Here is a 15,147-nt window from a genome sequence, read left to right as displayed (position 1 = left end):
AGGATCCCAAATATACTTAAATATATTAAATTATATTTATTTGATGATGAATAACATTGCTTGAATATATTTTACTAAAAGATGGCTAAAAATGAGATGGAAGTTGGTGGTGTGGCTCCTCTTCCTATATCTAACCCTTTCATTAAATGACAACTTGAGAAAATGTCAGTTTCAGCAATAAGAGTATTGCTAGTTTTATTCATTCACAAGCGTAGCAACCTGTTAGCTCAGCTAAATGTTGCTAAGTACACAAATAAAAAAATACACATGTATACAATGCAAATATACATAGTGGTACATGTTATGGAATCAGCTTTAACCACTGAAATTTACAAATTACGAGTGATAACACAATAACAACAGCTAAAACATCACTCCAGATACAATGCTCTAAATGTCGTTTTTTGTATTTCAGTTTAAGTGTGAAATAGGACAGAACACGAGTATCAATACAGCAGCGTTGAACTAAATATAGGAGAGAAAACAGCTAAAACATTTCAAAGAAATCAGTAAGCAATTATAATGAAGCTGTTTCTTTTGAAACATTTTAGCACAAAACTGCAACAAATATTAAGGCACTTAAACTTAAAAGTATGCTTTCTTGCTGCCATAAAAATGTAAGCTGACTGAAGTTGTACTGCACATATCTAATTAGGAAGAATACATTTTTTGATCATGTTTAGCTCATTTTTACCTAATAAGTAAATTTGACAAAGAAATCAGCATGATGTATTCCAATTAGATGTATGTGTTTTTTTAAGAAATAACTTAAATAAGTAGTGTAATAAATTGACACATTTCTTAAAAATCTCACTGTTATCAATTTACCAATGCTTTTAACTCATAATTTTAAGTAACAATATGAACTTAGATTAGTAAGTTCTGAAGCCAAAAAAATAGCAATTGGCTCAAACAGACACCCACACCTCAATACAAAGAGCAGATGAATACAGATGGGTTGATTTCACTAATTTACACCATGAATTTTTACAGTTTTCAGGGAAAAGAAACAACAAAAGAGCTACTTAGCAACTAGCTTTAAAGGGACCTCTACATAAAATAACAAGGGAGAATGGAGAACACTATTCAAAAGACCAATCAAGACTAAGAGGATGGTAAAAGCATGACGCTGTGAGGAACTCAGCAAACGGGGGGGTTAGTTAAACAGCATAGACATGGTTTTCTCTTGCCAAATGTATTGACTCTACTGCACATGTGTTGTGGGACGAGGGTCTCTTCTCGTGCCTAGTCTCCCTTGCTTTGCGGCAACATTTGGGGAACATCTCCATTGCAGCGCGCCTGTGGCTGCTCCTCCTGTCTGGCTGCAGTGGGGAGGGCGAGTGTAGGGTTGGTTGCAGTCTGTGTGTCTGGAGCCTTTTCACTAAGAGCAGCCTTAATACTGGCAGCAAAGCTCCCACTACTGCCAGGTGGAGGACCAGCAGCGTCGCCGGGTGTGTTGGGGTCAGCTGCAGCCCCTGCAGCAGCAGGATCTCCCTGCTCGGAGGCCCGGAGTCTCTTCATGAGGGTGGTCACTCTGACAGCTTTCTGTAAATGATAAAAACACACAGTGAGCCTACACTTCAATTCATCTATTTTAGTGCATGGTACTTCACTGAAGATATCAAGCTATACTTGAACTTTTTCGATTAATGTATTTTTAGGCCAATTTGAAATCACCCTCCCATGAAAACACACTGTTGTTTTTGTGGAAGAAAAAGATGTTCATCTCAAAAATATTACTTTTGACATAAAAATGGGATTGAAGAAACTTTGAAAACAAATTAAATAGCCGTGAAGACTAATTGGAGACAATATCTGCATGATTTTGACAAATTAGAGAGGAAAAGGAAAGAATGACGAGGCAACACAGGGAGGACTGACATTCCAACAGCTTGTCTACAATTGCCAATGTTGTTTTTAACAGGGAATACACTATCCGTTAAAAATGTTTGTGAATTTCAGAAAAAATACTTTGAATGTAGAGCATGACATCAATATCATTTAAGATAGACCCCTTTGTCTAACAGGTAAGTGATTAATGATATATGAGCAAAAGGTTTTGACTGATATGTGAGATAAAGTGAGAAGCTATACCTTCCACTTTGCTTTTGCAAAGTTCTTTTCTATTTGTGCACAAACACCATCCTTGATGTTCTTGTCGGAGGCTGCATTTCCAGAAATCCTGAGTAAGGAACAAGCATTCTATTATATATTTGATATCAAACTTCACATTACTTCTGTTTGTGTGACTTCATTTTTTTTTTACCATTCATGTGCAATGGCTTCCTGAGCAGTCAGTCGCTGATCTTGGTCCACCTCCATCAAAGATGCCACTAAGTTTTTGGCTGTCAAGCAACAAAAATAACGTTAACCAGTTTCTCCAAAATGTATGCCTTCAGACAACATGCCACATTTTTATAAGCTTTTAATTTCTACCTGAATCTGAAATGTCATCCCAATATGGTGAATCAAACTCATAGTCTCCAGACAAAATCTTTAGGAAAAGGTTCTTGTCACGATTGTCCGGGTCTTCTTCATCAGAGTCATCATAGAAAGGAGGGTTTCCAGACAATCTGTTGAGTTGGAAGAAGGATATCAAACCTTTTGGACCAAATCATTTGAATATATCTAAAAGACACCTGAGGTATATCTGTGAAGACATTGCTGGATACTTACAGTATGTACATGATGACACCTATGGCCCAACAGTCCACTGGTCGTCCATATCTCTGCCTCCCGACCACCTCCGGAGCTGAAAGCAGGAACAAGTTTGAAGCTTCAGCTTTACAAAGTTTGTTTCGACTTTCTGGCAATTAATAGAGTTTAATCTTTACATTTTCTACAGTCTGGCTTTATGTTATTTACCCAGATATTCTGGAGTCCCACATGGATCCTTAATGAGTCCATTCTCCAGTTTTGCTAGCTGGAAGTCACTGATGACGATTTTTGAGTGCTTCAAACGATTAAAGTACACCAAGTTCTCCAGCTGTGGGAGTAAACAAAGAGAGGTTTAAAATGAGAAGCATTCCTGAAGATCAGTTTAATTAGCCTGCGGTGAAATGCTGTTCTTTTTCACTAGGTGTCAGCAGTGTTATATACCTTAAGATTTCTGTGGACAATTTTCAGAGAATGCAGGTAAGCCACGGCCTCCAACACCTGCCTCATCACATTGCTGGTGTCCCTCTCAGAGTAATATCCTTGATCTAAGATCCAGTCAAACACCTCTCTGCCCGTGGCACTGAAAAGAAGGGACAACAAAACATGTAATTCAAGTCAGTTGTTGATGACAAGAATGCAAAAAAGATATTGAAAAATAGTCTTTTGCAAGATGAGGCAGTACTGTTTACTCTAGTCTGCACCAAGATGTCTCTCAAGCGCTGCCAATAATACTCACAGCTCCAGAAAAAGGAAGTACTCCTTCTTGGTTTCAAAATCGTCGACCAGCTGGAGAATGTTGTGATGTTTTAGCCTTTGAGAAGCAAGAAAAGGAGGAAGACAGAGTGGGGGGGGGGGGGGGGCAGGGGGGTTTGATGTGAGTGGGGTTAAAATAAGCAACAGAGTCAGTGAGTACTGCAAGCAACACAGCTACATGCCAAATGATGGGGATGATTAAGGTGAACATGATATCTGAGTAGCCATCAGAAACTGTATTTCATAGCTTTGCAAACTTATAGTATGACAGCACAACGATCAACCTATGTGAGGGAAACATTTTTTTTATGTAATTATGGCTTTTTGATACTCTATCATGATCACTGCTCTGAATTAATCAACAGTTAACTGAATTAAGCAAATTGATTAGTCGAGTGATATCCTTTCATTATCTTGTGGATCTGTTCTTATGGTTACGTGTCGATATTAAGCAAAATGGGACCAAATTGCAGCAACAATGAATTCTAAAAACATAATGATACCTTATGCTCATATTCTGCAATACAAAACACCTAACAATGTGCTTTTATACAGATAATGGTAGATGGATTCTATATCTTGTCATCATCCATTTAATCCAATGTTTTGTGATGAAGATGTATTCATCTGTTACTTTCTGACGTTCACAGTCTGTGCTGCATTGTTTCTAACATTCTAACACGTTGAAACACAAGTGTAGGTAAAACAAGTAAATAAAATAAGATACAAGACTCAATATTTCTCAGGACACAATTTGCACTGTTGTTTTAAGCAAACAGTGTGTGAGGCTATTTTCTGCTGGGTATTTGTTATGATATAATGAGTACTACAGCAGAGAGATGTATGCAGTAAAATCCTGTACACTATGGTGCATGTCATCCAGTGCTTCAGTGGTTTATTGAGGCTTTCTATCCTGGGGACTAGTGACTTAAGAATATCCGTCTGTCTGTGTCTTTGGTTCAAACTGAAGACGGAAGTGTGCTGCTCATTTTGGATTCGACTTTGTCTCAGTGCCAGGACAGTTCCTCCCAGGACATTTTGTCTCTATGAGGAGAATCTCAAAACTGAACTTACATCTTAAGGATCATTATCTCATTCTTGGCAGCTTTCCTCACTTTCCTGCCGTCCTTTTTGTGGAACTTTTTACAGGTGTACATTTTCAAGGTGTTCCTATCCTTCGCCCTGAATATCTCGCAAAACTCCTCCCTGTTACAAAGACAAAAGGCGAGACATACATGATCTTTCCAGCACATTTCTCTTACATCTTTGTGCGCTTCTTAACATTATGCCGTGGATGTACTCACGATTTAACGATCTGTCCGAGGTCATATTTGTCTGTGACCTCTGAGGGATTGTTGTAATCCTTCTTCTCCCCGAGTGTCAGGCAGCCAAATGGCATGGCAGCTCGTGCCCTTTAGCCAGGGAAAGTGCTGCCACAACACAACCTGTCAAGACATATGCAACATATTAGAGCCTCCTGAATAGTACAGCTAGTTTACATGGAGTAAAGGGGGCTGAACACAGATGAAGAGCCTGGTGCTGCTGTCTCATTACTGAAGATCATAAAAGGACATTCCTGTAAATTGATTGTGCCTATAAAGTGTTTCATTACAGAAAATAATTGGAATAAGAAAAATAATTGCTCAGTGGTGGATCTTTACAGGAAATGGACTTAAAAAAAATCAATGTGCACATTTACAGTATAGGGAGCCGTTATAATTTATAAGTGTTTCATCTCTCCGAAACCTTTTGAATCATAAATCACAGAGTAGGCCAGTGTAATCAAGGCAGTGGAAGCAAATTATTTCACATTTTCCCAGGAGCAAAACAACACAAAATTAGATTTTCCAATAACATCATCTTCAGTGAACTCTGTCAAACTGCCAGCCGTGTTTCTATCGCTGTGCAGTGAGTCAGGTCTGTGCAGCAGCAGAACATGTATAATTATTCATTGGTCTGTTTTCTACTGTTAAAAAATACTCTTAGAAACTTTACCCTGTGCTTGAGCTAGCCCACATTTGTCTTCTCTTTTCACATTTTTTGACAAAATTCTTAAAGTTGATGAAGCAATTAGCTCGCCAACTCTCTAGAAAAAAGCCACTTAAAGATGGAGTTGTAACTACGCACAACATTATAATGATATGCAGACTTAATGGACCTCAGCAAGGTACAACTTTACCTGAACGTTATGGCAGGAAGCTTATTTTAATGAAGTACATATGGGAGATAAATTATTTAAAAGGGAATTATACTAAAACAATGAAATATGCATGCATGCTCACAGAGCTATCATTATAATCCAGTTAGATGTTTTCTCTAAAGAAAAGTCCTACAATTGGAAGGAGGAGTGTTGTAAAAAAAAGTCTTCCATCTTAGTATATGACATTTCAGCTATAATCTATTGAAGACATGGTGATTTCAAATCTTTTTGAAATGAAATAACCAAATACTAAATACCTGACCAACAGGGACATCTGCACATGTATGCACTAATCATGTGTAAATCCAAAACAACCTGAGAGCAGAGCTTCTCATTCATGTGTGACTACAAACACTTGACTTGACTACTGACACAAGACTCTACTGTTTACTGATTATGGTTCAAAAGATGTTAATCATCAAGCGTTTTTTTTCCTAACAGTATAAATTAATAAATGATTACAGTCTCAGTCAAACTCAGTGGTCACTCTGTTGCAGACCACAGTAACACAGCTTCCTGCTGCTGAGTATTTGTTCAGCCAAATATCGGCAAGATAAATCTCTGCACCAACATACCATTTCTAATGTTGAACAAAAAGAAGTGAAGTAAGTTAACAGGTTTCTATGCCAATTTCACAGTCTCTATAAATAAATAAATAAATATAGGTTTGTTTGGCTGACTGGATTATTTCCTTTTTTTGAAGATTGAGCAATAAGAATCTTTGTTGGAGATTTTAAATGAGAGGTTACTGTCTGACGTTGTCAAAATAGTACCTATCGGACCCTTTTGTTCATACGTTCTGCAGTGGTAATCCCGTAATTATGTCAAATGACCTGAATCGCTGCAGCCGCACGGCAGAATACTATACATGTTCACTACTAGCAGCTGGTGAATTGGGTTGCTTGTATGGAAGACAGAGCCGGTTGTTGGCAGGCCTTTCAGTTAGAAATGGCAGCCAGCACAGGAGAGTGGGAGTAGAGAAAATCTGACTGAGGTGCTGTCTGGAGCCTCAGTCAAGACCCTATCAGAGGCACAGATCTCTGACTGCTTTAGAATCCAGTTATATCTGTCATAGCACATCAAAGAGCGGCCATGTCAATGTTAACATGGACTTTTAAGAATACTCTTGTAAGGAGAACAAATAACATCCTTTGTGATTGTTCATTACTTGAAAGCAACAAAGCAGACCATCTCCTGCAGGAGGTCTAATGTTTGATTATATAATGAATGAAGATAAATACTTAATGTTCAAGACAATAAGCTTTGTATCCAGTATGCTACTGTCCACAAGGGGACTCATTACTCTATGATCCAGGCTCAGCCGTGAAGCGGATGTATGAAGTGTAACCTTATGTAAATGACTTGTTTATTATAACTGAAAAGATTCTGTTTCCACTGATGTTCCTCGTTTAAGCCTCTTTATCGAAACTGATTAAATGGAGCTTTTCTGTCTTTGATCCGCACGCAGCAGGGAGAAAAAAATATTCATGACATTTTTTGATTCACTTGGAAGCAGTCCTACATTTAACAGAGAATGAAAGTAGCAGTGCTACAGTGCGGAGGGTTTATTTCTTGATTCTCCACCATCACATAGATGGATCACATGACCTCTTTTGTTTACTTGATAAGTCAACATGTCACTGTACTGTAACATCAAACTGGTCTTTGCAACTACTGGTCATACTCTTTATCTCTTAAAATGTTTCAGAGGTTAATAATGGACTAACATGGCTATATTAGAATGAGATTATTTTATGGAACACGACAAATGATCCGAAATTGGCATCTTTACACCTTCTTATTGGTCTGAATCTATTTTACAACAACACAGTGCTAAACTTTTTTACATGCAACCTAAGCTTAGCTCCCATAACGGGCAGGTCACCCCAGAACGCGTTGAATAATCCTCCACTAGAAGAATTACACAAGCCAAACAAGATTGATCCTTTCTATAAAATACTGATAGGAATACATTTGGTACAGCTTTATCCACCTCTGCACTGAAGTACATAAACAGTAATACGTGTGTCTGTAAGAGGTACTCGTACCAGTTAAAATAAGATCTCTCACCGGCCCCTCATGTTATCTACAGTATACTCATCCAGGCCTGATGTGTACAGAGCCGCACTGCAGTTCATGCTATTTATTTTAGTGGAAGTGCTTAGAAGTGGAAACTGAAGTTATTGTAGCCATTTATGGAAAGTTTTGATGGAGTTCCTGAAGTGATACGAAACCAAACAGATGATCCGTGAAATACTTTTCAAAACAACAAACTTTTGTATTTTTTACATAAGTGAAGTATCACTGTAGTCTTTAATTTTAGAATAGAACATTTGAGAATCAGGGTCAGGGCTTTGAGCTAGGTAGGTTTTACACCTAAAAGGAATTAGACTTGGCAAATAAGAACATAGAGAAATAGTATAGCGAGCAGGTAAACAGAAGCACATATACGTATATATATATATATATATATATATATATATATATATATCAAGATAAGAATTGTGTAATGAAAGACAAGATGTTACATCTTGCTTGGATCCCGGATATGATATATATGATATTACCCATAGTGCATTTTGTCAACATAAATTAGGCCAATTTTTCAAGTGCTTTTTTCTTTTAGATTTATCCAAGACAAAGATTTTTACTTCAGTCTGAATTGTTACTTTAATTTAGCACAAGTAAAGAACATTTCCCCCTGGTGTGAATGAAAAGGATCAGGTAATGTTGCAAACTGCTTAAACAGATAGCACATCAGTTACTGCGGCTCTACAGTCTAAACAATGACATATTGCATTAATCAGAGATCCATGCTAAATGCAAGAGCTGGCCCCTCTGTGTTAAAGAGGAGCACTATCAGTAAACCATGTGTCTGCAGTATGATGACGGTTTGGTAGATGATTATGAGCTAAATCATACCCTCTGCATGAATCAAGCAATTACAATACCCAGATTAAACATTACTGTTTTACTGGCTCTCACATTGATTCACACAACAGCACTGCCTGCACTGGTTAAATAATCATTTATTTTCTAATATATGCCTCAAGACTGTGCCATGATGACCATGATCAAACACAAAAGAAGCAACAGATAACGCACACAAGAACAAACACTTCTCCGTCTTTTTCTTTGCTTTTTGTCGCCTCTTATGTGAGTGTTTTTGGAAGCTTTATTCAATTACATAATCCAAATCGTGGTCACGTTTGATGTTATTAACAAAACTTATCTTCTTAGCATCTTGAATGACCCTCTTAGGCATGACTTAGCACTTTTAGCGGCCTCTGTTGCCTCACAAAGACAAACGTTACTGCCCATACAGAGACGAGTTTCTTTATAAGCGTGAGCCTGAGGTGAGACCGTTTAATGCAATCTTTATACGGCAAAATGCATCATAGATCCCAACACCTGTTCTCAGATAATTAACTCACAGAACCACAGTGCACCAACCACTCAACAGTAAGCCCGCTTCTTCTCCCTCTTCTTAAAGTAGGATAAAATGCTGTTCTCCTGCACGATGAGAAGAAAAAGATAGGAGGCATTTGACTATTGTTGAATCAGGATTTCTTTATCTTCTCCTTTTGAAAGATCTGAATGAAGTGTTCTTAATTAATTAAGGCTGCTGCAGATCAAACTGAAGACCCTAGCGTAGAAAATGACGAAGGCAGAGCTGTTGTAGAGCTGTTGTATTTGATAAAGATTTCAAATCAGAAATTAATTAAATTTCTAGCAGCATCAAAAGTAGGTGAAGGTAAAACACTTCCAATTCAGATGAATTTGCTTTAAAGTAATACATGCCATAACCTCCAAATAGGAACACGTAAAATAGAATAAAAACGATGATTAGTTCTCTTTGTCAGTAATACTATGTATTTTTTACGAAACTCCTTACTGCAAGTTGCAATACAACACTATATTGTGGAGATATTTGAGCACAGGAGCAATAGTCACAATGTTTGAAGAGGATATGGTAGATGATTGTGTTTCCATCAAAGTTAAAGCTCCTGTTGGCAGTTTTTAACTGGTTAGAAAACAGAACAATATTAATAGTGATGAGTTAATATGACCTTAAAAACAAACAAGACTGGGGCGCTGGTGGCACAATGGTTAGTGCGTGCGCGTCTTCCAGCCTTTGGCTCCTTTCCAGCATGTCATTCCCCACTCTCTCTCCCTGATTTCCAGCTCTATCCACTGTCCTATCTCTTCATTAAAAGGCACAAAAAGCCCAAAATTAAATCTTTGAAAAAAAGAAAAAAAAACAAAGACCACCAGCAACAAGACTGATTATTTCTAGTTGGTTGTTATGCCTGTAACCAGACGACAAGTTTCACTGCACGCTGCAGACACAGCCTTTTTCATTTATTTTTTAAAGCAAAAATTCATTGCGAGTTGTAAGTTAAGACTTAAAGAAGAAAAAAGAAGGATAACATTTCCAATTAGAAAACAATACTTGCACATGTACAATAAAAGATCAGCAAAGTGATACGATTTGTCTACAGGGGTCGTCAAAAGCAACATAACCCAAAAGTTCCTCACTGGAGCTTTAAGTTGTAGTGCAATAAGAAATGTTGACTGAAAACTGGTAGCACAACTTAAACGTATTGGCTATTGGATGGTTGAGTAGAGCATGTGGCACCGGATATTAAATCAATCTGACTTACTTGTTTTCACAATAGACTTCAGGTCTTAAAGGGACACATGGGGTCATACAGCTGTCACCTTATCTCATTGTTATATTGTCTCCTCAAAATCCGGCCATCATAATTTTAGATTTCCATGAAAGTGTGATGAACTGGCTTAATTTTTTTTAAGACACAAGTGTCTGTATAGGTATCAATTTATTGATAGATTGATTAGAAGTGCCTTGACCCAATCCTTTTTAACTTTTAAAAACCAGACACTGATATACTTGCTGAGGCGTACTGACTGACCCTAACCCTAACCCTGAAGTGGCTCATTTTTACAGCTAATGTCTGCTGTTGCCTTGTAACAGTTCCTTATTGGTCCTACTAGCACACTTTGTCTGTGTCCAAGGAGAAGTATGTAACTGTGTGTGTTTGTCTGTGTGAGCGTATTTGTGTGTAGGAGGATATTTATGAAATAACAACAGAAAATGCTCAAGCATCTTCTCAATTCAGTTTTGAGGGCACTGGGAACAATAACACTACTGATTTATGATACAGCTGAAAGAGAAAAATGGTGAGTGTGGTGTAATGGCGCTCCATTACCTAACTACGAAAAAAGGGGTTTGGTGCATTTTGATGAATAATATTAATATGAATTGTTCAAAGTGATGTCAAGCAGTGGGAGCAGGCTGGAGGGAGCCGTGGATTTAGCCACAGTCGAGCCTCTTCAAACAGAATGACTTGGTGACAGGGGGCAGATGGTGCTGATGAGCTTTGAGCCAAATTGTAAAGCCTGTTATGCCACATTTAGGAGCTAAATGTTGTTCTTGCTGAGCTGTGAACACAAAGAACACATTTACACGTTTAATTTTCAAGGACATTACATCACACATGAACAGAAGATTGAGAAATGTGTTTGTTCAGAGTCCGTGGAGAGGAGGGACATGGTGATGTGCATGAATCAGTTCCTCCTTTATGCTGAGCTCTGCAATGCTGGGAGTCGACCATTCATCTAGTCTTCTGGCATCACCGGCTCATCTGACCAGCTTCTTCTGATGTTGTTTTGTTGCCATGGTCACCAAGTGCTACAGAATGCAGTGCACCATGGCACCGTCTGTGCAGAGCAGCTCTCTGCGTACTCGACATCAAAACTACCCAACACCACTGCCACTTCATGTGACTGAGACTGCATTCATCGATTTGATTTTAAACAGTGTTTGCAAAAAAGGATGCTCCAGGAACTCATGATAACAATAAGCTGAATGCCTAATGACGCACACCATGATCCAGGTAACACGTTCAATTCAGTGTGAAGCCTGTTACATAAACAAAAGGCTGCAGCTCTATTGAAAAAGGACCTTATGAACAGGTTATTCACTGATGAATCGGGCGCTGTTCATCAGAACGAGCCACCAAGGCCGTGAGGAGCAGAGAAATGAAACACCTGTAAAAAAATAAATAAATAAATAAATAAAAAGGTGTGTGGCTTCATGTCTGAAAGGATTGCAGCATCAGGAGCTGTTTGAAAAAAAAATAGCACTTTGTTTAATCATTTAAGGTCTCTCAGTTAATGAAGTGTTCAACAGTATCATCGTGTGTCCATAACATCCCTTACAAGTGTTCAGCTCTTAGCATGCTCCAGCAGATGGGCCACCGCCATTCAAGCCTTCCTGCGTCAAATCAGCCACCTGTGCAACACAGTCTCCCAAAGTTTCTTTTAAATTCTGCAGTTTAAAATGAATGTTAGACTTCTGATTTGTTGCCCTGGATGTTTTCCAATTGCACTTACAAAATACTGAAATGACATTGACATCACATTGGAACCCCTGCAGAGACCTCTTGAGGTCACACTAACACACTTTGGCATGTCACTGTGGTTTTCTAGTATGATTTTATTAAGCAAAGATGGGCATCTTCAATAACAGGATATGTCAGAGAACTTTCCACCCTATGGAGTCTATATCAAGTTTGGCCTTAATTGGAACATTACTGTATCCACAAACTCTTTTGGTGTGAATGATAACAAATAATGACAGAGAGGCAAGGACACGAGTCTGTGAGCTCAAGAGCTGCTGCAGTCTGTGTGCATCAAGAAAAAACATACCTTTTGTAAAACTGAGGCGCAGATTGAGCTCATAATGTGAATTAACTTGTTGCACATTAGTGCAATTATGTGTAAACTAAAGACAAAAGAAAGGCATCACTGAGCAGGCTACATTATGGAATATTAGTGAAAACCTTGCTCAAACAGCTGCACAGTTCAAATCAACAGTGGACCATTTACGCATCAGACAAGTAACCCAAATATGGAGCTGTCGCATAAAAACTATCCTGTATGCACGTGCCATATTTCAGTGTAAATGTTTTATTGCCGCCAAACTTTTCGAAATCAAACATGTGTCCTCGGTTTAAGAGTGAGAAGAGCCGAAGACAACAGTTGAAAAGCCTCGGAGGTTATTCATCAACCTTCTCCACTTCTCGCGTTTTGGCAGCAGAGCTCTAAAATCTTATGATAGTTATCCAAAGATCAAGCAAAGTGCGCTCACTTACCTTCAATGAAGTCAACTGGTGCTAATCAATAATCCAATCCTCAGTCTAATAGTGGAGTGTGTTTTCTTGGCTTGGCTTCACTTTTTTCCCTCCGCTGATCCTGCAGCCAGTGTGCGCTATCAGACAGATCTGAGATACTCGAGCATTTCCAACAAGTCAGCGTGTTCACGGAGTATTACGTGAACGTGTGATGGGAACAGCGGGCTATGATGCAGGAAGGAGGGGAGGTGTGTGTGAGCGCGCGCGCGCGTGAAAAACGCCACTGTGTCCAACTGTGAAATTTGTGTGTGCGCGCGCAGCAGTGCAGCAAATGTTTTGATGAAATATCATCGCCGTGGGGAGTTTAACAGTGAATGAAGCCGGTGATGATGAAGGCTTCACGTCAACTGCCCGGCACTAAAAAGGATCAAACAGCAGGTTCTAAATAGTTTTTTTTTTTTTTTTTTTTTCTAAAAGTTCCTCCGGAAGTTGATGTCATTCATTTAAATAGACAATTTCACAAAAACAAGAGCAGCTTCTTTCCAACTCAAAAATGGAATTTCTGTGCCTTTGTCTGTTCAATGCCTTTAAATCAAAGGTGCCCGATTTATTTCATTCATTTTGATAGCCTGTTAAAGATATTTCAATACTTAGGCCTGAGCCTACTAAAGACACAGTATGTTACACAGTATTGACAGAATGCCATTAAAGATACTCAAATACTGTGAAGATTATAGTCTACTTAAGTGCATGCAGACTTTAAATTATTACACATTTCATGATCAAAGTTGTATCCGAAAAGGTAAACAGATAAACGGTCATATGACCCCATAAGACCAGCTAGAACGCTTGCTCACTCTCAACCCAGTTGGCTTTACATAAATCATAAAGGACAGAAAATAAACCAAATCAAATGAGACCCTAGATTAATAATTTGAACTATAGTTTGATACATTTAATGGTCCCCTTTTGATTCAGTTGAGTTAAAGAGCAATTTGGAGACAACTTTATTTATGCCAAACTTAAGTTTTGCACACATTAAGTTGGCTCAGCAGTAGCACCACCAATTAAAACATTAAAAACAAACAACCATCAACACGTAAACAGTGAAGCACGTTCTACAATCAAGAGCCTACATTTAAGCTGTTATCCTTGTCAAACAAAAGCAGCTAAAAAGTGGGTCGATTTTGGCAGTAACAACAGTAAAAGAGGCAGAAAGCAGCACTTGAGTTGCTTCTACAACCAACACATCATCCTATAGTGCTCAAAAGCTGTCACAACCAACAAGTAAGCAAGCAGCTGACGGTGGACTACTCTGCTCCACACAGTCTGAATGATCCAGTTCTGCTCAAAAAAACTCAAAAGAACCAGGAAATTTCACTAGGTCAGTCAAACTGTGTTCTTGACAGGCTTGTATTGCTCATGAACAACAATGTGACCGTGAGCCCATTCCTCTTGAGCTGGTTTCTGACTTACATTTTAATATCTGTGTCAATCAATCAATCATTATTTGTATAGCACTAATTCATAATTCAAGTGTTATCTGGAGACGCTTTACAACAGAGCGTATGGGATAATATGCAGGCAGGATTTCTCCTTTGTATTCCTCGCATTCCTGTTGTCCATACCTCCTTGCCGCTGAGGTAAAGGTCGGAGCAGGGCGGGCATGAATGAGGATGACGGTGGTTGTGGGGACGACACAGTCCGATGGGCGTTGGCTGGGCGTTGGTTGTTGAGTCTCCCAAGATTGATCCCAGTGATTACCATTAAAGATCAATATTTTTACAAATCTGAGCTACACTTGAGACCTATTTGTGTGTGATAATGTACATTTTCAGAAGCCGGCAGAAGCAAACATTGATACTATGATACTACAGGCTTTTTTTTTCACCTGGCCATTGACCAAGTGCATGTCAGATCAGTTTTCAGATGTGTGCAAGAGAAAACTGATCTGACAATTTATAGCACAGTGCAATTATGTCCAGGTACATACAGAGGATGTGAGGTGGTTTTAGCTGGTTGGCAGAGTCTGTAGCATTGGCTTATGTAACTGGAGTGTCTCTTTCCCAAATGAGTAATGCCGCTTAAAGGCCATTGGGATAACAGGAAGGCGAGCAATGGAACATCTTTAACCTGCTCCCCACCTACCCAAAAAACCCACCTACTCTCTCTCTCTCTCTCTCTCTCTCTCTCTCTCTCTCTCTCTCTCTCTCTCTCTCTCTCTCCTCCCTATCTCCCATTGCTTCAGAACTGGTTTTCTGAGCAGTACAAGTTGTTCTGTATCACAAATCTGAGTCCTGGAATCCGTCATATCACTGTCATTATTTTACAGCAGGGCGTTCATAATCCTCCTCCAATCCTCCACAGCAGGAGGGACTC

The 15,147-nt window shown here is 38.8% G+C and overlaps 1 protein-coding gene across 1 annotated transcript; it reads right to left on the bottom strand.

Moving 5' to 3' along the window:
- Positions 1–165: 165 nt before the first annotated feature.
- Positions 166–12,983, bottom strand: LOC132978022 (caM kinase-like vesicle-associated protein). Its single transcript, XM_061043005.1, has 11 exons — positions 12,790–12,983; positions 4,716–4,856; positions 4,486–4,617; positions 3,395–3,469; positions 3,100–3,238; positions 2,866–2,986; positions 2,677–2,752; positions 2,437–2,573; positions 2,267–2,345; positions 2,095–2,182; positions 166–1,545 (listed from the first exon to the last, which is right to left on the bottom strand). Exons 2-11 carry the CDS (start codon positions 4,808–4,810, stop codon positions 1,246–1,248), a joined length of 1,242 nt encoding a protein of 413 aa, XP_060898988.1. The 5' UTR covers positions 4,811–4,856; positions 12,790–12,983; the 3' UTR covers positions 166–1,245.
- Positions 12,984–15,147: the final 2,164 nt, after the last annotated feature.

Source organism: Labrus mixtus, chromosome 7 (assembly GCF_963584025.1).
Source record: "Labrus mixtus chromosome 7, fLabMix1.1, whole genome shotgun sequence".
Classification (NCBI taxonomy): domain Eukaryota; kingdom Metazoa; phylum Chordata; class Actinopteri; order Labriformes; family Labridae; genus Labrus; species Labrus mixtus.
This window is presented reverse-complemented; position numbering and strand designations above follow the sequence as displayed.

Bases quoted from the DNA above. Each gene is read 5' to 3' on its own strand.
- LOC132978022 (XM_061043005.1), bottom strand. From the start codon at position 4,810: ATGCCATTTGGCTGCCTGACACTCGGGGAGAAGAAGGATTACAACAAT. The intron at 3,470-4,485 runs GTAAGTTCAGTT...TGCTTCTCAAAG, and splicing joins GAGATAATGATCCTTAAGAT to GCTAAAACATCACAACATTC. The intron at 2,753-2,865 runs GTAAATAACATA...TCCTGCTTTCAG, and splicing joins TGGGACTCCAGAATATCTGG to CTCCGGAGGTGGTCGGGAGG.